General features: G+C 41.4%; 1 protein-coding gene across 1 annotated transcript; it reads right to left on the bottom strand.

Moving 5' to 3' along the window:
- Positions 1 to 63: 63 nt before the first annotated feature.
- Positions 64 to 22,279, bottom strand: plcd4b (phospholipase C, delta 4b). Its single transcript, XM_026144115.1, has 16 exons — positions 22,140 to 22,279; positions 19,772 to 19,825; positions 19,495 to 19,653; positions 17,117 to 17,345; positions 16,794 to 16,923; positions 10,045 to 10,276; positions 9,228 to 9,429; positions 8,862 to 9,006; positions 8,021 to 8,173; positions 5,272 to 5,421; positions 3,645 to 3,807; positions 3,351 to 3,467; positions 1,426 to 1,604; positions 1,191 to 1,323; positions 939 to 1,088; positions 64 to 575 (listed from the first exon to the last, which is right to left on the bottom strand). The coding sequence occupies exons 2-16, from the start codon at positions 19,788 to 19,790 to the stop codon at positions 484 to 486; spliced, it is 2,253 nt and encodes a 750-aa protein (XP_025999900.1). The 5' UTR covers positions 19,791 to 19,825; positions 22,140 to 22,279; the 3' UTR covers positions 64 to 483.
- Between the last annotated feature and the right edge of the window lie 898 nt (positions 22,280 to 23,177).

Raw genomic sequence — 23,177 nt, 5'->3', positions numbered from 1 at the left:
ACACAACATGGCCTTGTAGAACATTCATTCATTCATTAGAAATAAGTCATTCATGCAAAGTTGTGAGTATATTTCTGGATTTTTAATACTGAGATTTGTCTTTTTTCCCCACATCTAACCTTTCAGTACTGTTACAGATATTTTGACATTCTCTACATGCTGCAGTCTTTTGTCTTACTTTCACATCCATCATTTAAAATATTTTTTACAATTTCTGGAATGTAAAGTTGCATATATTGGACTTAAAAACCTAAATAAATAGTACTGCATGGCCTAGTTTATCTTATTTCGTGGTTAAAAATTATAGATTGGTTTAAAAGAGATGCACTCCACTTTGTCACTGTTGAAAACTCAAATTCAATAATGCTGATTTCTGAGATGATCTGTTCCCTGTGGTTCATTTTGACAGTCTTATGTAGCGTTGGCAGATCGAAGTACTGCTCCATGTCGTCCTTGTGACCACATCTGGTTTCTCGTTGTTCTTCATGTTAGCTCAGAAATGCTGATGTTAACAAAGAGCGATGAGGGCGGGATAGCTGTTCCATCCTTAGACAGCAGATGTATGTGACGATATCCTGGAAAAAAGAAGAATTTCAAAACAAGTCTCAAGGCACTTTTTAATGCTAGAAAAAGAGCTTCTGAATATTGGAGACAAAAAGCCCAACAGTGTCCATTACACGGCGTGGGGGCCAGAATCTGCTTACCAAGAATCCAGTGCATTGAGTGGTTTCGGAAAATATGAAATGCAAAGAAGGAGGGCTTAAACTTTGGACTATTTTTTACAGTTTTACAGGCTTATTGTTGATGATGACATCACCCATGGCCTGGGACACCCCAAAAGGTTTGAAATATCATGAGGAGAGCAAGGCTAGTTAGTTTGTGTGATGCAGTCTTCTTGTACTAAGAGGTAACACTGGAGCTCTCCATGCTCTGCTCACCTGGTTGGATGCACATGAAGGGCAGAGTGTACTGTCCAATGAAGTCGTTCCTTGATGCTTTGTCATGGTCTTCCACCACAAAGCAAACCAGCGCCAGCTCAGGGGTGTGGATGGTGAAATCTAGAGTTTCATTCCACACGGGGTTAAACCCTGCAGGAGGAGGGCAGCAGAGGAGTGAATATAACCAACTGGGATCGACTTTATACCCAAAATTTGTCCACTGAGTGGTCTAAGTGTTGAATACTCAGTCACCATTGTTGTTAATGTGGCTGGTCTCATCCTTTGCCTGGTCCTGTGGTACTCCGTAGATCTCCACTCGCACCAGCGGGTCAACAATAGAGCCTTCTTTCTGGTTCACCTTTGGCAGTTGTTGCCCGCTGATCACCTGATAAAGATGCAAACCATTTTAGCGTACTTTACCTCTCACACCACATCTCAGATTTCCACACTGGAGGTAAAATAAACAGATTTTCATAGAGCTCTGTACCTGTATGGATAGGCGGAGTGGTTTGTACCCTTCCCGCTCCTCAGGTTTATCTGGACTGAACTGAGTGTTCCCATCTCTCATGAAATTGGGCTTTATGACGTAGCCACAGCAGCCATTCTGCCTGAACAACCCATCATTTAGATCCATTTCCAGACCGGCTGTCTGGAAATTCAAAGCCACTTTGGGAAAGAGGCAGACAATAATTTGATTAACTTTTTTTTTTTTTACTGAATGGCAATCTAGGATAATTTCCCAGAGTCTGTAGAGCTGTCAGAGTTAATGTGAAAAGGGCTGCAGGAGATGAGCTTTCATCCTAAGCAGATACCATCAGTGTGAGCACTTGTGACAGGAACCATCTGTCCTGTCAAGCCTCTTTAGCGACCTTGATGATGTTAGATACCCAGCTCTTAGCTCTAACCCATCTAAAAATAAACATGGTGTGGCACTGAGGATGTCCACAAGGATAATTACTTCCTAATATAATATTACACAATAATAAATGCATGAGCTGTAAAAGCAGTGTGTGTGCAAACAATGAAGTGGAAAGAAAAGAGTCTAATTGAACTGCCATAAAAGCGTGTCGGTCTCTGTGTGTTGGGCCTCTCCATAGCCTCGAGTGTCACATGCTGCAAGATACTCCAGTCCTTCCCTTTGTTACTTCCTTTAGCAGAAGATACAGTGGAATTTGTGAACAAATTCACAAGAACAACTCATGCTGTATATCCTCCTGAGAACCAGCCTATTCATTTATGTCCTATGTAATTTACATTTGTTTTTGGTCTATATCGTTGGACTTATTTGAGCTAGCCTACTCAATCCTTATGTGCTCAATAGAGGATGACCTTTCCAATGATGTGTCATGTGATTGGGTGGCTTCCTTTAGCTCCAAAGGGGCAGGAAATCGCAAAAAAGTTAAACTGAAAGGTACTCTCTCTTCGGTTCTCAGGAGGATATGTCATTGTTAATTATGTTTTCTCTTTCCACACCTGATAATATATAAACATGCCACATGTGAACTATGACCCTGTTCGTCAAGGTGTTGGCTCGTGTGATGAGTGTAGATTTATTTGTTAAATAACAAATGTTAAAAGAGGGAAACAGCAGAAACTAAAAACACAAGAAGAAAAAAATGAAGAACTCATAATAACTGAAGCTCCCCCCAAAAAACAAGAATTCAACAACTTAAATACCAGAACATCGGTAATGTGCGAGCTCATCCGATTCACCATTCATCACAATTCACACATTACTGCCGGTAGAACGACAAATGTGATGCTGACCTTGAGTATAGTTTAGTTGAAGACCCATTAGTGATCAGTGTGTGTATCCAAGTTTGATTAAATTCTGACCAGTACTATAGGACGGATGCATGACAGACGCCTCGCCTCAAACTCAACAATACATCAAGACCTTAAACACATTATTTCCAGCATGATAAAAGAAAACCCTGAAACTGTGACGAGGAAGCCAAAGTTTTTCATCTGACAGAAATTTGAAATATATATAACTAGTACTCATTTACCAAATCCACCTGCAGATACAAATAACATAACCTGAATATTTGACAGAATGGTCAAGCATTACAGAAATGACTTCCTACCAATTACTTTTAGTACGTGTGCTGACACCAGTGCAAAAACCTTCCTCTTGTTTGGACTTCTAAACTATCAGTAATGCAATTTTCTGGATGCACTAAACCAAAAAACATCACACATATGGTGACTAGCAAATATTATACTCGCCTACAGGAAGAAAAGCCCAGATAATGCTGCTGCTTTTTTGTAACAGCATTTCTGATCAATATCATTCAGGCGTTCTTACACTGTGTAAAATAAGGAGGTCGTACTTAACCCTAATGGATACACCGGTTTTGCACTGGCGGTGAGTTCAGATTTTGCACCAGCAGAGGGCGAGCTTGTCCTCACCTATCTGACAGCCCACGCTCCACATGTCCTGGGGGTTGTAATTGGATGAGTCTGTCCTGAGGCCGCTGGGGTAAGTCCTGCTCAGCTGCCGTGTGTTGTACTGCACAAAGTCCGTCCCTGAGAAAATGTTTGAAGAGAACAAATGCAATAGATTTCTACAGCATAGATAACTCTACCTACTTCTCCACCTTTAAGTCAGATACAGTTTCAAATATTGTAATACACTTGTATGACACGTCACAATCGTTTAACAGCTCATTTATTATCTGAGGAATATACTACTCCTTCGTCTACCTGCTTCCTTAGCGAGCTTCTTGGCCTTGGATTCAGAGAATGAGGAGATCTCGTAGCATTTGGCGTGTGAATGGGCGTGCTCAAAGCCGTCGAAGTGCACGCTCTTGCAGTAAACCACCAGGTCTGACAGCTCCCTGGACATTTTGGATTTTGCTTTAGACTTCTGCAGCATAAAAATATATAATCAGTCAACAAAGCTCAAAACATCACTTTAAACATTCAAACATGCCAGGTAATTAAAGGTGACGCCCTAACCGCCCTTATCAGTCAGTCTAGTGCATTTGAATCAGTACAGTAAGTATATTAATTATTTATTTAATATCCATTTGTGTTTGCCAGAAAAAAGTGGTTGCCTAAAAACTGAAGAATTTTCAATTTTATTTAAAATAAATATACATTTTTATTTAAGACATGGCATTTGTGACTCTATGTGGTAGGTCCAGTGTTTATTGCATTTACACCCAGACTTTTCATAAAGTCTTTTCAATTTCACGAGGGTACTGGACAAATTACTGGCTAACTACTATTTATTTACAGCCCTATTTTGACATTATTTTAGTTGTATATGTAGTATATGTAGAGTATAGGTTTAGCTACGTTTCGTTTCTTTACCAGCTTTTCATCTATATGACCAGGAGGATACAGAATAATAAACTGCTTTTTCTTATTATCTAACATGTGTATGTGGATGCTCGTGTTAAACATGGACACTGTTTCAGTGTGTGTAAGTAAACTCTGTGACTTGGTTTCACATAGTTTTTCTATTCTTGGCCTTTGTGATGTCAGAGAGAGAGGCAAGATATTTCTAAAATGATCATCTCAGGAGGGGCAGCCAATCAGAATAAAGGCTCTAACCTCCTTGTGGCTTCAAGGGAAAGGAACAAAAACAATATGTTTGTGACAGTTGATGGACTGTAGAGTCTAAAATAGGAACAAAGAGCTAGAAGTTTTATTCGATTTATATAGCACCACATCAGAACAACAGTTGCCTCAAGATGCTTTATGTTGTAAAGACCCTACAATAACAGAGAGAAAACCTCAACAATCAGGCGATTCCCTATGAGCAAGCACTTGGTTACAGTCAGAAAGAAAAACTCCCTCTTAAAACTATGAGCAGAATATATCAGCTTTGAAAAATGTGAATAACATGATTAGGATTTCTTACATTTTGGTCTCTTTCTCATTGACTCTTATGGATTAATGGATTTATTTAAGCCACAAACAATTCCAGTTATTCTCTCACTGCCACCATGGTTGACCCATTAGTAAACTTTAAGTGTAAAAATTAGCACATCTTAAGCACTACTTTGAAGATAATATAGTTCCTTCACTTCAAAGTGCAGGCTGAGAAGCCTGGAAATTGTGTCTCACTTAAGTGCATCTTGTATTGGCCTGAAATATCTGTTTCCTGTTTCTCTTACACTATCTCCCATCAACTCTTGTCTCGCCTCGGTGTCTCTTGAATCCCAGCCAAGTTTCCTGCCTTCCTTTACTATCAAGCACCATCCAATCCTGCCTCGTCTTACTATCTATATGGTTCCCTTTTTCTGCTCTCTATCTGTTTTAATTCCCACTTTGATATGAACTATGGAAACAGAGAGAGAAAGTAGTTACTGCATCCATCTACCTTTTCAGGTGAATCTTCTGTCGAAGCCATCTCAGCATCACAGTTGGCCATCTCTTCCTCATCACTCACTTCATCTGTACAGGTTTCATCGACATATTCTTCTAGGCCACCAATCTTCTTGGCTTTTAGCAAAATCTTGCCCTTCAGTTCCTGTAATGAAGACATATGGGAGCATGTCCACTTATCCACTGTCTTTTTCTTTAAATTTAAGTGTTTAAATGATTATCTTATTTTAACATAGTTACACAGCCATATCCATAGATGCCACTTGGATCTGCCGTTAGAATGTGGGTACAATAAAAAGGACAAAGTGACTGAAGACTAAATTTCAGTTTTTTTCATACACACACTTCTAATAAAGGTGTTCCATATTCTTGTACTTTATTGTAAATGCATCAATGTGCCCCCTTTTAAGTGGCTAAAACCTCAGTGGGATTTTTCACAGCCATTACTTTAAGTTAGCATTGATTGTCCTGAGTGCTTTAATGGAGAAGAGTTATACAAGTACTTTCAGTCTGTGTGTGAGATGGATAATAAGACACAGGCTGACCATTAATCTTTAAAAAGTTACTGAATTTTTAATAGTCATCAGGTTTTTCCTCCGGTTAAATCATCAGGGCGTTGTCCAAAAACATTTCATACCTCTTGGCTAAGTGTAGCATAACTGCTAAACGAGTTAAGGTTTATATAAAAAAATAAAAATTTAAAAAAAAAAAAAATCACCAAAACTGAAAAATTTCCTTTAAAAAATGCAAAATGCTAGCTTAATATAAAAGTCACCGCTGAAAGAAAAGAAGCAATGCTTGTGGTTTTAAACCTGTGATTTCAGCTATGGAGTGATTCTCATATAGCACTTTTCTACTCTCCCGGAGTACTCAAAGCACTGTATACAACATGCCTCATTCACCCAATCCCTTCAAAATTCAAGTGCAATCTGAAATGATGGCAATATTTATGTTCCTATTTTCCTATTTTAGTTAGAAGATCCAAATGCCATGTTGCAATACTATACTGTTATGGTAGCCAACGTTTCAAATGCAGATTTGACAGGTTTGTGAGTGTACACTTTATCCAAAACCTAGTGAGAGTTTACTCATGTTTACCACTGGGTGGCTGAAGCTCAGGAGGTAGAGCAGGTCACCTACTGATTGGAAGTTTGGTTGTTCGATCTCTGGCTCCTCCAGTCTGCATGTCTGTGTATGAATGTAGTTAGGAAGCACTCAGTTTAGAGAAAGTGTGTGATTGGGTGAATGTGGCATGTTGTATAGAGCACTTTGAGTGACCCGGGAGAGAAGAAAAGTGCTATAAAAGAGTCAGTCCATTCACTGTCTGAACAGAGTTTCATCATGTTACTTTTGCACTATTATGTTCTGGCACATGTTGTTATTACGTGGCTTGATTAAGGTACACATTAGGCTGATATCTGGGGCCAGAGGTGAAACTGTTCTGGGCCAGCACACCAGTGTGTCTGCAACTGGCCTTGTGCTGGTCCGTGTGTGGGCCACCTCTGGCAATTCTTTGCGGTATGCGGGCCATATGTAAGCACATTGTGTGGGCAGATCCAGGCCATACCAATTTTGCTATGTGGGTACTTGTACTACAATCAGCTGATTTTAGTTCATGTGCCAGAGGAGGAAAATGCTAGAGCAGTCCGCAGCATAGACATGGACATTTATTTTTGTTCCACAAAATGATCACAATCTCTTTAATATGCTGCTTAGTGAATAGCGATGATGACTCTCAAAGAAGAGCCAATGAGAATCAAAAAGTGATTTCGATATAATGTAATGATAATGGAATTGGAATCACTAAATTCTTATGAATTTCCATCCCTAGTAGCACTGCTGCTCCGAGAGTATTTGGACTATTGACAGCTTTTATAAAGGCTGCCATGCCAGTACTTTCCACATTACTTCACAGCCTACTCTCCTCAGAAAAACAGATTATTCAACCACAGCCTGAATGTTAAAAGAGCACTGGCTGGGAGGTGGAAATGATGATAGCAGAACAGACAATCGAGAAAGGAGCGGAAATGACAAAGGCAAGAACAAGACAGAAGTATCTTTCAACATGGAACAAGAAGTAACTAAAAGACATAGATCAGGGAATGTAGATGGTGAAGGGAAACAGCAAAATGAGCATAACAAAAGAAACAAATATTACAACGACCATGACAGGATCCTTAAAATGTTTGAGTTCTTTATACTGAGTACGATTTCTGAGTAATTTCCAGGATGGAAATTTATGGGTTTTTTTTAGAGGTTTATGGGGGGGGTTGATCCACCTTTTTTCAGACAGAAGAACTGAGAGCTGAGGGCACTGAGGCCCAGTGTAAGACACATATGCATTATTTTTTTAACTGTGAATCATGCAAAACTATTCTGATAGACTGCAAAGATAAAAACATGAAGCAGGAACAGAATTATTGTAAATACTTGTGACCATGTGATCTAGGAAGCAGAGAAGTATTTGACATTTTATAAATGCAAGATTACCAGTTCAGTTCTAGGTCCAGGATTTTGGAGCCTCGAGCTTTGAATTCGATATCTATTGCTTCTGAAACAAATCCTGCATTCCTGGACTTGTTCATTCTGTCAATCTGGCCTCAAATCTTTATCTTTCCTTTCTCAGAGGTCACTATGTTAGAGTTTAACTATCCTCTTACGTGTCTGGTAAATGACTGAACCCTTGAGTTTAATATGACTATTAAATGATAAACATTCTCATGGTTTAACTGACAGATTCTGACCTGTGGAGATGGGAGCTGCTGAGGGACCTGTCCATCCAGCAGGGTGGTCTGCAGCATGTCCCCCAGGATCTGTCTCAGGTACTGGGCCATGACCGTCTGCTGTTCCACACTGCAGTGATTCTCAATCGACAGGATGACAGGGAACTCGGACGCCTACCAAACATATAAGATGCAATATAGTTACAACGAACAAGAGACTGTTTTGCCAAGTGGCAAATGTCTTTGCACTGTTGAGCATAAGTTTCCACATTCCTCCAAAACAGATTCCTCATCACATCTTCCTATGAAGCTCTGTAGGAAAGTTTGAGCAGGATCAAGCAGAGACACATTAGAAATTCCTGGTTGTTTTCCATGTGGGTCACTCAGTAGGAGAACATTGGATTCCAGCGGCAGGGAAAGTTACTAACTGAATGTGAGCTTTACACTTTTCTGGGCACACAAACACAGTCCTGTAAATTATATCTGCAGAAATAAACACATTGGTTCTATTACTGCCAGCAGAGACTGTTTTGAATTTATCTAATTGTTTTTGTGTTGGACTGAGGTTCGCACAGCCCAGTCAAATACATTAGGGGTTAGTGGAATTTAATTAGTGTTCATTAATGGCTTCATTAGAAGGAAAGACTCCCAAATGTGCTGGACAATAAGAAAAGCACAGTAACCTGATCTCTTAGTTTCACTGGAAATTGTGCAAAGAGGGGCTTGTGTACAGCATAGTAACAGTAAGTGGGAAATTGCTTATTGATCAGTGGGCTGCAAAGCTAAAAAAAAACAGTAGAGATAAAAAACAAAACAAAAAACAGGTACAGTTAGGTGAAGCAGTGCTTCATAAGCTGCTCACCCTGAATGCGTATTCTTTAAGCGTTGAAATGACGTCCTTAAAGAGGATTTTTGAAGTCAAAGTGTGACCATGATACACAACAGGATCCCCATCATAGCCGTCCCAGCAGTCCACTTCTACACAACGACAGCCTCTCTTCAGAGCCCTGCACACACACACAGTTCTTTTAACTCTTAACCTGTCATCACCACACAGCCAACAGGGCTGCAATGAGTCAGGTTCAACACGTTCCCACATTAAAAGGTTACAATAAACAAAAATAAAAAAGGTTCACAGCCTAATACAGAAAAACTGTTTTAGTCTATTTAGCTAATTTACCACTTTGTGACAAGTGTATGAAGTTGTGTGTGTCTGGGTTGCCCTCACTGAATGTAGGCCTCCAAACTGCTCTGTCCCCGTAGCTGGTCCTCCAGTAAGTAGGTGTTGTGTGAAGAGGAGATGAAGTAGTGGCTGAGCGGCTGACTCATGTCCTGGTAAAGGTCCTGATGCTCGGGTTTGAATATGGAGCCCTCCTGGGAGCACAGGTACATCTGGAAGCCATCTAAGGACATGGCACCTTGCTTCTTGGCTGCACAGAGATAAAGACAGGGAAACTTTTCTTCAGAATCAAGCAAGAATAAATCTTGTTTGAAGCATCTTTGTGGTTTGCACTCAGCGTGACGTTAAACCCATCTGCAAACAGCAGAGTGTCGACATTAGCTTCCTTTTTATATCAATTTTCTTATGATTTCATATTATTTTCTTCTTTTTAAAAATGATTTTCTTATCTTAGTATCCCATCGACCCCGACTGCCACCTCTTCCCAAGCCTGGTTCTGCTGGAGGTTTCTTCGAGTTAAATGGGAGTTTTTCCTTCCCACTGTCACCAAGTGCTTGCTCATGGGAGGTTGTTTGATTGTTGGAGTTTTCTCTGTATTACTGTGAGTCTTTATCTTACAATATAAAGCACCTTAATAATAATAATAATAATAATAATAATGCAGTAACCTATATCTCCTTGAACTGGGTCAATACCACATTAGCTTTCTCTGGTTTTATTTACAATAAATACACTAAAACAGCTTGTGTGTGTTCCTGTTACTATAGAAAACAGGTGTGGCTGTATTTCATAGCATTTGTGCAACAGTCCTGCGCTTCCTCGGGTGCAGGTCTCTAGATGAGGGTGCAGTGTGTTACCTTGTTACCTGTCTCAGACGGCTCGTAGCGTTCGATGAGCTCCTGGGCGTGCTGAGCGCTCTGCTCTCCCTCGTGCTGCTCCACACTCAGGAAGCTCTGCAGCTCCTCCAACATCAGCTTCTCTCCATCTTCAGAGTAGTCCTGGAACACCTTCCACACTTCATCCCTCTGCGTCAGCATCTTATAGAAAAAGACAAACTGCTCGATTTCCAAAGAGCCGCTCTCTGACTTATCAGCCATCTGAGGAGAAAAAAGAAAAAGTCTCTTACTTGTTGTATATTTAGAGTTTATTTTCTTCTAATAGTCATATTTTTTGTATAATGTTTTGTAATTTTGTAAGTTTAGCAAACTGAGCTGAGCTGTACCTATGATTAGGGGTGCAACGATACACAAAATTCACGGTTCGGTTCGGTTCGATACTTTGGTGTCACGATTCGATATTTTTTCGATACAAAAAAAATGTTCATGCCTTTTTAATTTGTCATTTATTAAAATTATAAATATATATTTTAACTCAAAAGTACAGTTTTTAAATTTAATGTTGCTGAAACAAAAGTAATTAAAAAAATAAATATATCTCAGGGCTCTCAAAATTTCAAAATCCCTGGTAGCCCTTCAGGCAGGGACTCTTAAGTTTTTGGTCACCCAAAATAAATGTAAGTAGCCCGAATAAAAAAGAGAGCAATTTTTTGATTGATGTTTTGTTTCCTGTTTTGTTTCCTTTACAATTTTATACTTTAATGTATAATATTGTAAAGGAAACAAAACATTAATCAAAAAAATTGTTGAAAAACAAATTACAACATTGTATAAAAATTACAATCATCAACTCAAATACTTGGTGTAGAGGCTAAGCCTACGCTTGAAGCCACTGAGGTGGTCGTTAACGGGGATGACGCGATGTCACTGGTATGCATGAATTAAGTTCACAGTCCAATAAATCCAGCAGTATGTATCTTGTCCTTTTTGGTCTTTATTCCGTATCGACATAGCATAACAGCACAACGGTCACAAACTGTTTGCCTTCTCAATGACACACCTGACGCCGATTACGTGCGTCTACCTTAAATACCTTTACATTACATAATCAAAACAAAAAGGTGACCTCTAGTGACCACATAAGGTATTAACCCAAGAATGGCTCCTACACTTGGTTCTAATTGAACAGAAATTTCTGTAAGAACTGTGTAGGACATGAATCAGTCTGTGTCAGATCCTGACTTTGAAATTTCCACTGAAGTCACAGGTAAGAGACAAGTGGAACCAAGATCGAGGGCATTTGCTTTTTGAAGTTTGCAAAGACTGCTAAATTGTGCCAGTGGTAGTTGTTGTTCTGGGAAAGATATTGCAGACTGAGCAATAATGCGTTTCTTGCATTTCTCATGGGTTCTAATGGGGGCCTTTCTTAAAATGACTGGTCCCAGTAACAAAGGCGCTTGTCGACTCAGAAATCGAGAGAAAACCAACAACACACCCGGTGGAACATTATGTTATTTACACGGGTGCACATAAGTGGTCCGCATTCGCTGTCAACATAAAAGACGCGCACTAGATAAGAAGTTGCAACGCGCGTTTGCGTCCAAAAGCACTGTTTTTGTCCGCTAGCGTGGGATTTTCACGGCACATTCCGCACCACATCTCTGTGCGTTCATCATTTGTTTGAAGCCAGCTCACCTCCTGCAACCACTTTTCCGAGAATACGCGCTTCTTTTGTGGTTCGGATTCCTTCTGACATTTGTTTGGAGGTGGAGGAACACCAAAGTAATTGCTTAAAGGAGCTTCTTCGACATCTTTAAGAGTTTTAAACAAATGTCTGTCCTCCTCCAGAAAATCTTATGTACGCAAACACGCGTTGCAACTTCATATCTTGTGCGTGTTTTTTTTTTGACAGCGAATGCGCACCTGCGGACCACTTATGTGCAGCCCCGGTTACATAGCTCGTCATATTGCAGCCACAGAAATTCTTTTGTCCATGAAACCATAAAGCTGCACTTTCTTTTTGCCTTATAGTCTGATTTGTCATAACTTTTCCGTTTTATGGTAAGCTTTTCTTTGGCTGTCACTTCTTCACCCTTATTTGGCTCAGCAGAGCTAAAATATATATCCTGCTGCTTTTTTACACACACACACACACACACACACACACACACACACACACACACACACACACACACACACACACAACGGTCAGCGATTCTCTGCGCGATCAACCTCTCACATGTTTAAGCTTGCTGCGGGAGATTTCACTTGTCATGTTTGCATAGTAAGCTAACGATTGATAAGACGATGTCAGAGGAATTGGTGCGCAAATTATCATCACTCACCAATCAGTGCTGTCGCTCTCTATACACAGTTCGCACGATTGCAAAGTGAAAGCAAAAAACAAGCGCAAATTCAAACGCGATTTCAATATGTCACATATTGACAGTGGCTCACCGATGCCAATGACATAATTACCCAGCTACATTTCCGAAAGAATGCAAAAGCATTGACATATATTTTTCCTTCCTATGATAGATTTTGGTAGCCCGACTGGAAAAATCGCTAGGGCTAGCGATTTTGCAAGCCCTGTATCTGATTGAGGAATCACTCATCTTTGGAAAAGAGAGTTTATTACAGAGAAATGGCTCTTTCCAAAATAAAAGCTATACTATACGCTTCTTCTGGGCTATATTCTCAGCAGCATATTGTAGCGGGTCAGGGCTGTTCGGGGTTCTGTTTGTACAGTTATGTTTTGTTTATGTTGCCATAGTGACGGGTGACGCCCTCTCGCTGCGACGGTGTGTCCTTCCGGGGTCAGAGGGCGCCCTGTGTGTTGTTGTTGTTGTTGCTGTGCGGTTGCTGCGCTGAGCAGTTAGCTAGCGGCAGTGTTCTTCTGCAGATGTCAATAAACGGCTGTGCTCCCTGGCTAGCTCACGGGAAGCAAGACCAAACGACACCTCCGTCTCCTCCTTGTCTGAGCTCGCCACACTGGTGTCAGAAGTGGGATGATGGTGGCACCCCATGTTCTGTTCCGAGTGACTTTTCCCCCGCCGGTCGCGACCGGCCGGTGCACCAAAAGAAGGCACCTGGACATTTGCAGGACTTTGTGTGGGGTAATGGGGTCGTCGGGGACGACTGACCCCTTAGGTGGGGGCTATGTAGCGGGTCAGGGCTGTTCGGGGTTCTGTTTGTACAGTTATGTTTTGTTTATGTTGCCATAGTGACCGGTGACGCCCTCTCGCTGCGACGGTATGTCTTTCCTGGGTCAGAGGGCGCTCTGTGTGTTTTTTTATTTTTATTTTTTTTCCCCGATCATCGTCGCGTTTTTTTATTTTTTTTATTTTTTTTTCATTAGTAATATAAACATACAAACAAAATGCACCATATATTACAGATTCAGAGAATAAACATTTCTTACATATTAGCAACTTTCATATATAGTGAAAATAAAATATAAAGATGGGGTCACATAAATTAACAGATTATTGACTCACTAAATCAAAATCTTCTACAAAGGAAACAAAAAAAGCAGCCTTTTTCTTTTTAACTAAAGTCAAAGATTTAACCAACAGGTTCAGGTCGTTTTTCCAGTGAGCCAGTGTTGGTTTAATCTTAAAAAAGCGACATTTATGTATAAAATACTTACACAAGATTGGGCGCTCTGTGTGTTGTTGTTGCTGTGCGGTTGCTGCGCTGAGCAGTTAGCTAGCGGCAGTGTTCCTCTGCAGATGCCAATAAACGGCTGTGCTCCCTGGCTAGCTCACGGGAAGCAAGACCAAACGACACCTCCGTCTTCTCGTTGTCTGAGCTCGCCACACTGGTGTCAGAAGTGGGATGATGGTGGGACCCCATGTTCTGACCCGAGTGACTTTTCCCCCGCCGGTCGTGACCGGCCGGTGCGCCAAAAGAATGCACCTGGACATTTGCAGGACTTTGTGTGGGGCAATGGGGTCGTCGGGGACGACTGACCCCTTAGGTGGGGGGCTATGTAGCGGGTCAGGGCTGTTCGGGGTTCTGTTTGTACAGTTATGTTTTGTTTATGTTGCCATAGTGACGGGTGACGCCCTCTCGCTGCGACGGTGTGTCCTTCCGGGGTCAGAGGGCGCCCTGTGTGTTGTTGTTGTTGTTGCTGTGCGGTTGCCGCGCTGAGCACTTAGCTAGCGGCAGTGTTCTTCTGCAGATGTCAATAAACGGCTGTGCTCCCTGGCTAGCTCACGGGAAGCAAGACCAAACGATACCTCAGTCTTCTCGTTGTCTGAGCTCGCCACATTGGTGTCAGAAGTGGGATGATGGTGGCACCCCATGTTCTGACCCGAGTGACTTTTCCCCCGCCGGTCGTGACCGGCCGGTGTGCCAAAAGAAGGCACCTGGACATTTGCAAAGTGAAAGCAAAAAACAAGCGCAAATTCAAACGCGATTTCAATATGTCACATATTGACAGTGGCTCACCGATGCCAATGACATAATTACCCAGCTACATTTCCGAAATAATGCAAAAGCATTGACATATATTTTTCCTTCCTAAGATTGTCCGACGGGCAGGGCAGAGATAGATTTTGGTAGCCCGACTGGAAAAATCGCTAGCCCCGGGACGTCGGGCTAGCGATTTTGCGAGCCCTGTGTTACAGGCATGGCCCTTTAAGGATGAAGCCTGATGGGAAATGTATTCCGGATGTGTGTAGCGGGACTGCCTGGTGTGTGTGTGTGTGTGTGTGTGTGTGTGAGAAGAGAGAGAGCGGAGAAGGGGAAAAAGTAACGGTTAGCTACAGAAGAGACAAAAAGAAAATAAATAAAAGGAATATAATAACTCCCTCGACAGCCAGAGTTGTGTCGGCGATGCTCGCTGTGAGTAAACTGTTTCAGCCCACTGTACGCGGTGTTCGTGCCTTAGAGAAGAAATAAAGTTCGGTGAAGCAGTTTCCTACGCCTCCTTCGATCTTTTTGCTAGCGAAGTTGACCTGTATAGTAAGCTGTTGCCGGCTATGAGTCAGTTACGGAACCTTCAAGTAACTGCCAGAGGTTTCCTTACTACGGTTCGGGGCCGCGGATCTGGCGCGGTAACACCTCTATCTGATTGAGGAATCACTCATCTTTGGAAAAGAGAGTTTATTACAGAGAAATGGCTCTTTCCAAAATAAAAGCTATACTATACGCTTCTTCTGGGCTATATTCTCAGCAGCATATTGTAGCGGGTCAGGGCTGTTCGGGGTTCTGTTTGTACAGTTATGTTTTGTTTATGTTGCCATAGTGACGGGTGACGCCCTCTCGCTGCGACGGTGTGTCCTTCCGGGGTCAGAGGGCGCCCTGTGTGTTGTTGTTGTTGCTGTGCGGTTGCCGCGCTGAGCACTTAGCTAGCGGCAGTGTTCTTCTGCAGATGTCGATAAACGGCTGTGCTCCCTGGCTAGCTCACGGGAAGCAAGACCAAACGACACCTCCGTCTCCTCCTTGTCTGAGCTAGCCACAATATTAAACATATCAGGTCCCCATAAGGAGAATCATGTGCTAACGGCTATCTAAATGACTCGGGTAAAGTTTGTAGCATGCATGCTTGTTGTTTTTGTCTGCTTCCACTTGTCTTTGCACTAGGATGATGTCGGCGTAAATGTGCAGTCATATTCGTTGTGTTCCCACCAGTGCTGTCAGCGTTAATCTCGTTGAAATGACGTTAACGCCACAACAAGGCAAATCTCCGTTAACGAGCTACCCCTGCATGGGGCTAGACAGCCAACACGTTAACGAGCTAACTGCGCTAACACACTAGTTCCCACCCATGTAATTGAGCATTGCGTGGCACATCCAACATACTGTTTTACTTTAGTCCATGACGCGCTTACCTTCAGGGTCATACCTCACATGAAAACCAAAATAATTCCAAACGCCAGATCTGAATGAGGGTGGGGGAGGTTCAATTTGCCATGTTGCAAGGAGAGCTTAACTTCTGTCTCGCTAGCTTGCCCTGCACTCTTCCTTCTGACGATGCTGTCTGTGTTGAACGCTCAGTGGATCTGCGCTCGACAGTGCAGCCTAGGCGGAGTAGTCGAACGCAGATTCACTGAGCGCTCAACGCAGACATCATCGTCAGAAGGAAAGTTGATAAAATAAATTACAGATTTTGTATTGTTCGATACATATGCGTACCGAACCGAAAGCACTGTATCGAACGGTTCAATATCGATACGAGTATCGTTGCACCCCTACCTATGATATATTAATTTCTAATCCCTTCCTTGACCCAAACACTGCAGCAGCTAATAATAAATTCACCATCAACATCTCAGGTCTAAAAATGCTGGAGAATGCTGCTGTTATTGTGTATATATTTATTTATATTTAGATTTCTTCATACATTCTTATATAGTTCTATATTGTGTATTGTGTATTTTGTTGTACAGTTATTTTATTTTCAACTTTAATTTATATATTTTATCTTATTCTTTCCCAGTTAAATTTACCCTTCATTCTAATTTGTGTTGTACAGTTATTTCATTTTTAACCTTAATTTATATTTTATTCCTTCCTAGTTAAATTTACCCTTTTTAATTTTTCATATTTATTTCCTATCTTATTCATAGCCTTATTCATAGCCTTTTCCTTTTTTGTTTTCTTTAGGTCACGAGCAGTTGTCCAAGCATTTCACTACATATCGTACTGTGTATGACTGTGTACGTGACAAATAAAATTTGAATTTGAATTTGAAAAGCTCTGAGTCCTTCACGAGACTTTTAAGGGAGCTGAAGTCAGAGCTCGGGGCTAATCGCTGATTCCTTTCTCTTACCGTGAAGAGATGAAGAGCATGGTCCTCATTCATCTCTACATTCATCATCTTCAGCAGCTTCTTCACTTCTTTGAAGTTCATCTTCCCGTCTTTGTTTTTGTCAGCTTTATGAAACCAGTCCCAGACCCACCTGAGGACATGCTGAGGAAAACCCAGATCTAACATATAGCTGAGTAAATGTTTTTAAACTTCAAAAATGTCCTGCTAACTGCAGAGGGAAAGAAAAAAAGGTTAAAAGCAGACTACTTGGAGCTTTGTTTAGACGCCTGCTAGTGTGTCTGATATCAGCCAACACCAGAATAAACACCACAGTTAAAGGATACTGGTCCAGCCTCTCCTTCTCGTCCATTGTTTGAGCTTTGTGAATCAGCATGCGCACACCCTGGATCCAGGCCTGGGCCTCATCTGGGGACTCGGCCACGAGGTCCAGATTTCCCTGGCGGCCGTGAAACACCAAGGTGAAGCAGAGTTCAGCAGGGAACTCCTCTGCAATGCTTAGCAGGACCTCAGACTGATGTCCTTCACGCACCGCTTCCAAGTCAGTCACCGAAACTGTAACATGATCATCACATGGAGGAAGCTCAGTGTTTTGAGGTTTACACTGATGCATTTCATATGTTTGAGGTGTGTTTTGGGATCTTGAGCTACGATGAGCTGAGTTCCTGTCATTCTGTTTCAAACAATAACTCGTTTCTAAAGCAGACGGATGTTCACCACACTGACAATTCTTGGGACTTTGCTTCTTTTTTTTTTTTATAACAAATATTCTCACTTTTAGTTGAGCCCAAGCACTTCGACCCAGCTTGTGAAACATTGCTGGAAACCCCTCATGTTTTAGCAAGAACACTATAGCAAGAAAACCTACAAACTAATGTTTATATGTTGTCAAATATACTTCTTAAAACAAAAGAATGCTGGAATGGTTAAACTTGGATTGGGGAGGTCAGATGGTGTATCTACTGTATCATCCATCAGGGGGAAACAGCTCTTTAATTTAGATGTGGGGCTTATTCTTAGTTTGTTTTTTATAAGTAATTACCCAACCTGGTTTAGATATGATGCTGCAAAATGTCATGTGGACAAAATGCAGCCTAAAGGTCATCAGGTGGTTTGACATAGTTTACAGCAGTCAGACTGTGGGGTGTGGATGACCACTCAGGAAATGCTGAGTTTAGCAAGAATAATCTGAACGAATAAGTTATGAAGTTTTCTTTTTCTAATTGCAAAATTGGGACATGCAAAAAAGGTTTTGAGCACAGTTGTATTCTTATGAGTTTTGGCCCAGATGTGGTCCAAATGTCATGAGGTGGGCTTGATATAGATTATAGCAAGCTTCTGTAGGGCAGATGTGGCCCTTAGTACCACTGCGCACCCGTCATTTGGCCGCAGCAATTTCCTAATGTTGTAAACCTCAACATCTGGCAATAAACCCATTCTGATTCTGATTCTGATTCAATATGCGATGGGCCGGTGGCTGAATTGTGCTGGCCAGACAGCATTGTCACTATAGGCCAAACGAAACCATAAGAAATACCACCATGGCTGTTAATCAATTCTTATGTAGTAAAACTCAGGCCTGCTTAGAGCCTGCTTGGCTCTGTCGGTAATCAGTTTATAAAGGACTCCACGTCTCTTTGGGAAATGTGCCTATTTGCTTTGTTGCTGACAGTTAGATGAGAACAGTAACACCATGCTCATGTATGCAATGTCCATATTTCCAGACTCAGACTCAACCTGCTAAGTCTGTGAAGATTAGGACTGCTTTAAATGGCAAACAGACTGATTCTTATATGGCACTCAAAGCTATACAATATATATAATATACCTCATTCACCCATTTGCACAAGCTTCGATTAGTAGATGGACCTGCTCTACCTCCTCACAAACTTTCATTTGCATTGCCGTGGGTCTGTGGTTTTGCCTGGGGAGTTACATAATTTACACCCTTGTGTTGTTAACCACAGAGTTGTCAGGTGAACCCAAAAGCTTAAAAACAGAAGCTCTAGCAGCTCTTTCTAACTCAGAATGAGTCTTTGTGTTGGGACTTTGCATACTGGCATGATTAGCATTAAAAAAAACTTCCTCTATCCAGAAAAACCCCTACTTACCAGGTGACATTAGTTTAAGTGACTAGGCCTCAGGGTGTGGAATGAGAATAGGCCTGAATGTGTACATAAAAATCTAAATGTGGTTAGCTTAGCTTAGCATAAAGACTAGCAACAGGGGCAACAGCTATCCTGGATCTGTCCGCAAGAAACAGCCTAAAAACATCCATCCTAACAACAACTTTTCTTCTCGAGACGAAATGATGAAATAAATTAAATTGCAGTGAAGGAGCATGCAAAGAAAAAAAGGGGGGTTATGTGACCCTGAAAGGGCCAGTGGGGTAGATATGGTTTGTGTCATAATGCTGCAGAAGATATAATCTTGACAGCCCTCTCCAGTACCGTCTCCCTCTCAGTACAAAGCTTCTCCCATCAGATGAGCACGGTCATGAGCATAAGCTTTATGTGCAATAAATTATATATGCTTTAAAGCCTCTTATGAGTTTTTTATTTGTTTGTTTGTTTTTCTTTTTGGTTCATTAACCCCACAACATAAAATACAGAAAGCGGCTTGTCTGATGATATATTTACCAAATGAATAATAAATGAATAAGGAGCTAACTTGTTATTACACACAGGTGTGCTTCTGCACTTACAGGTGGAGTGGCCTCTCCCCGCCCATCTGGACTTGTACCAGATCGTCAAGCCGTCCTCCAAAAGGCGAAAATAACGATTCTTCTTCCAGGAGCGGGACTTGACTTTCCTCAGAGTCGACCCGGCCATCATCACCTGAATGTATGGATCATCTTGGATACCTGCACAAAGATCACAAACCTCTCACACACTGCACTATCAGAGCCGGGGTGAATTTAGCAGTCAGCTTAAAGGTCAGAGCTTCTGCGTTGCAGAGTGAGCGAATAGAATTTTACTCACGTGAACCTTCAGGATCCATCTCTACGCTTGACACATGCCAGTGGAAATGTGTTTCTAAAAAGAACCAGATGTCAGTGAGCGCTTCCAAATATTTCCCCCTGAATCCAAACTAAACCGATTTTGCAAAAGTTCAATCAGCAAATAATCACAGTATAATATCCATCTTTGTTTGTTCAGAAGGTGTTCTCTGGGTCTGATTTTTATCATTACGCAAACTCACTTTGCTTCTTTCCTTTAGCTTACTCAGCACTTCCCTGCTGCAGTGCTGGATAATGACCAGGCATTGAGACAACCAGACGCAGTGATGTGCGTTGGATGGTGAGAAGAACCGGGCTTCTCTTGGCTGGTCTCTTTTTCACGCAGGATCACCGCAGTGAGCAACTCTGCGTGTTTGATTTGGCTGATTTTTATGCCCTTCCTGATTTAACCCCAAAGGGATTTATTTCTCCTCCCAAGATCAAACCATAAATCTTTTGCCTGTTAGGTGAATGTATAAACAATGAATCTTCAGAGCCACTGATGGTAGGAAAAATCTTTACTGTTACTTTAAACTGAAGAGTTTGTTCTGGGAGGTCTCTACTGACTCTCTGCAACTCTATCTCCAGCAAAAACAATGTGTAACGATACAGGAGATGGCAGTTTTGAAACTTCCCTATCTGATGGTCTAAAGAGGTTTAAACACACCAGATAATAAGATAATTGATGTATAGGAAAGAGAACTGCAATTTCAACAGTTTCTTGGAATTAAATTAATCTCTATTTTGCAAACATAGGTGCCTATATGTCTGCTAATATTTAAATTACATAATAAAAACTATAATGTAATCATAGTTTTTACAATAATATAATATATAGTAAAATCAAATGTACAGGTTGTTCCTCTGGCTTATAGTGCTGTTTGTCCATCTTGTGGGTGTAGGAGAGTGTGTGTGTGTGTGTGTGTGTGCGTGTGGTGTTTAAAAAGTGCAATTACTCTTTCTAGGAATCAGTTAGTCCAACAAACAAAATGCAAATCTTGTGTGAAGTTTCACTGAGGAAGTATTTTCTTTCCACTAAACCACAGTCACGAGAGGTATCACTGTCCAGGAGGGAGATCCTGTCCATTGATGATGAGAGGAGAGGCTCTTGCTTGTTATACAGTGACAGGACAGGACAGAAGAAAGAAAATAGTTCCCCAGTGAAACTATTCACAACAAGGAATTTTTGAATGTATTTTTTTATTTGATGCTTTGAGCGCACTGAGGTGAGAAACATTTAGCAGACATTTTTGCAGCTAATAGATATAAAGCTGTGAAACTCACACCAAATAAACATGTAAGTGGAGAGAAAGCACTACACAGTACAGGAAAAACATGTACATTTGATTTTAGCGGGGGACTTTGACCTTTAGCAATGATCTGCTGCTTTCAGCGTCTCATTCTGAGCAGATAAACTGACACAGTGTGTCAGTTTATTGATGTGCAATGCAGACTGGATGCTGCGTGTCAATGAAAGCTGACATTCTCCTTCTATCTCTGCTGTTCACTGATAAATGTGCATCAAAACAAACCATCTCAAAGTTGCTATAGCTGCTCTCTCCCAAACCTCCCCTCCACTCGGGGCAAGTTTATCTAAGCTCTCACCACAGTATGCTTGAAGTGATGCGAGGAATGTATTTGCAGTTGCTTCTCAATCCAAGAGCATTAAAGCAAAGCTTATTTTCGAAAGCTATTGGCTCAATTAACTAATGTATGTTTCGTGCTTTCACTGCAGACATTTTCATGCTCCATCCGAGTCCTTCCACCTCCTCTGTGGAAAGGTTAACACACCCTTTTTCAAAATCCAAACTTTTAACCTGCGCTTAGCTCACGTTATGTTTTATTTTGAGGGCTGTGAGTCACACACAGTCACTTCATCAGGGAGTATACTGACCACATGCAGACACACAAGCACACAAGGACATGACTCAGGGGGATATGTTGAGAACAAACAGGCCAATCATGACAGCCAGCCGCTTCGGTCTTTATTCTCTGTGAATGCCTCTAATTTGTAGTTTTAATTTAAAAGTATTTAATGCATAATGCTGGATGTTCCCAGAAGCTTTGGGGATATTTACCCAGGACTCTGCACACATCTGCACACAACCCTGTAACAGATTTAAGTGAACAAGCACTGCCAGTGCTCTTTCCAGTCCAGTAAAACTATATCTAAATCTAAAGTGTAGCTGGGGGAGGGAGGATCGTGTACAGTAAATTAGAAGCAGACGCAGAAATAGGAAACATTACGAAGCATCACTTTGGCAAAGTCATGCAGCCAGCTGAGCTAAAGAAAACAAGCATGACTCATCCAAAAACGGATTTAAGTGATTTAGTATCTGAGTGAGACTTACCTAAAGAAGAAACCTCAGTAGGGTTGTGAAGTCAGACTTTCAGAGTCCAGCTGAGCTCAGCTCTCAACTCCTTTAAAGTCTGAGAGGGTCTGAAGGGAAAACTGGCCCAGCCTCTCCCCTCCCCTTTCTGCAGCCTTAACGCTAGGAAATCTGATTCCCTCGTCACTGCTCTGCTTCACTCCCACCTCCACTCCTTACCCTCCCCGTCCTCTCCACCGCCCTGCCCCTCCTGACCAGTCTTCCTTCCTTTCCTGCCACTCCCTCACGCTGCCGTCCACAGATCTCTCTTCTCAGAGTCACTCTCCTCAGTCCCTCTGTCCTTCTCTCGCACTGTGGATGCTCGGATAGCCTAACAGGTCTCTGTATCAGCACTGATAACTGGCAACACAATAGTGGGAACAAGGTCACACGTGGAAAGACGCCAAATCGTAAAACAATGAGAAAAACATGCCGTGTGTTCTCTGTAGATATAATCGCAGAATGTGGATCTCTTTTCCTGATAAAACAATGACTCTGGCTAAGTCTGGTGATAATTACAATTACAAGAGACTGAGCAAAGACTGATAAAGTCCAATGCCATATATGTTGGCAGTATGCCACAATGCAGAGGCTTGATTTCCCGCTATAATACAGAGTATAACCCTCCACTGGACCCAAACGGCAACACATAAATAGAAAACACCACTTTCCCAGTTCCTGACCAGTGTTGGTCAAGTTACTTGGAAATAGCAATCAGTTACTAATTACTGATTACTTCTCCAAGAAAGTAATCCCATTACTTTACTGATTACTTATTTTCAAAAGTAATTAGTTACTTATTATTTAGTTGCTTTTTAAAAACATGATGCACAACCTGAATACATTATAAAGCCATAGAACTTTCAGCCCAGTTCTATTTTTTCTGCATAATCCAACATATAAAATTGAATCAAATGAAAAAGTCTATTTTTAAAACTTGTTATATTAGTTTTAATCTTTTAACTTTAGGCACATTGCAACAAGCAAAAATTAAATTCTATGCAACATCCTCTGATCGGA

The sequence above is a fragment of the Astatotilapia calliptera genome, chromosome 16 (genome assembly GCF_900246225.1).
Source record: "Astatotilapia calliptera chromosome 16, fAstCal1.2, whole genome shotgun sequence".
NCBI lineage: Eukaryota > Metazoa > Chordata > Actinopteri > Cichliformes > Cichlidae > Astatotilapia > Astatotilapia calliptera.
The sequence above is the reverse complement of the archived record's forward strand: the minus strand, read 5'-3'. Positions and strand labels throughout refer to the sequence as shown.

What these genes read in the sequence shown, in the direction of transcription:
- plcd4b (XM_026144115.1), bottom strand. An exon ending in AGTTTGGAGGCCTACATTCA is followed by an intron (nt 9,007 to 9,227) that starts GTGAGGGCAACC and finishes GTGTGTGTGCAG; the next exon opens with GGCTCTGAAGAGAGGCTGTC. An exon ending in CTTCATGTGCATCCAACCAG is followed by an intron (nt 576 to 938) that starts GTGAGCAGAGCA and finishes TCTTTTTTCCAG; the next exon opens with GATATCGTCACATACATCTG.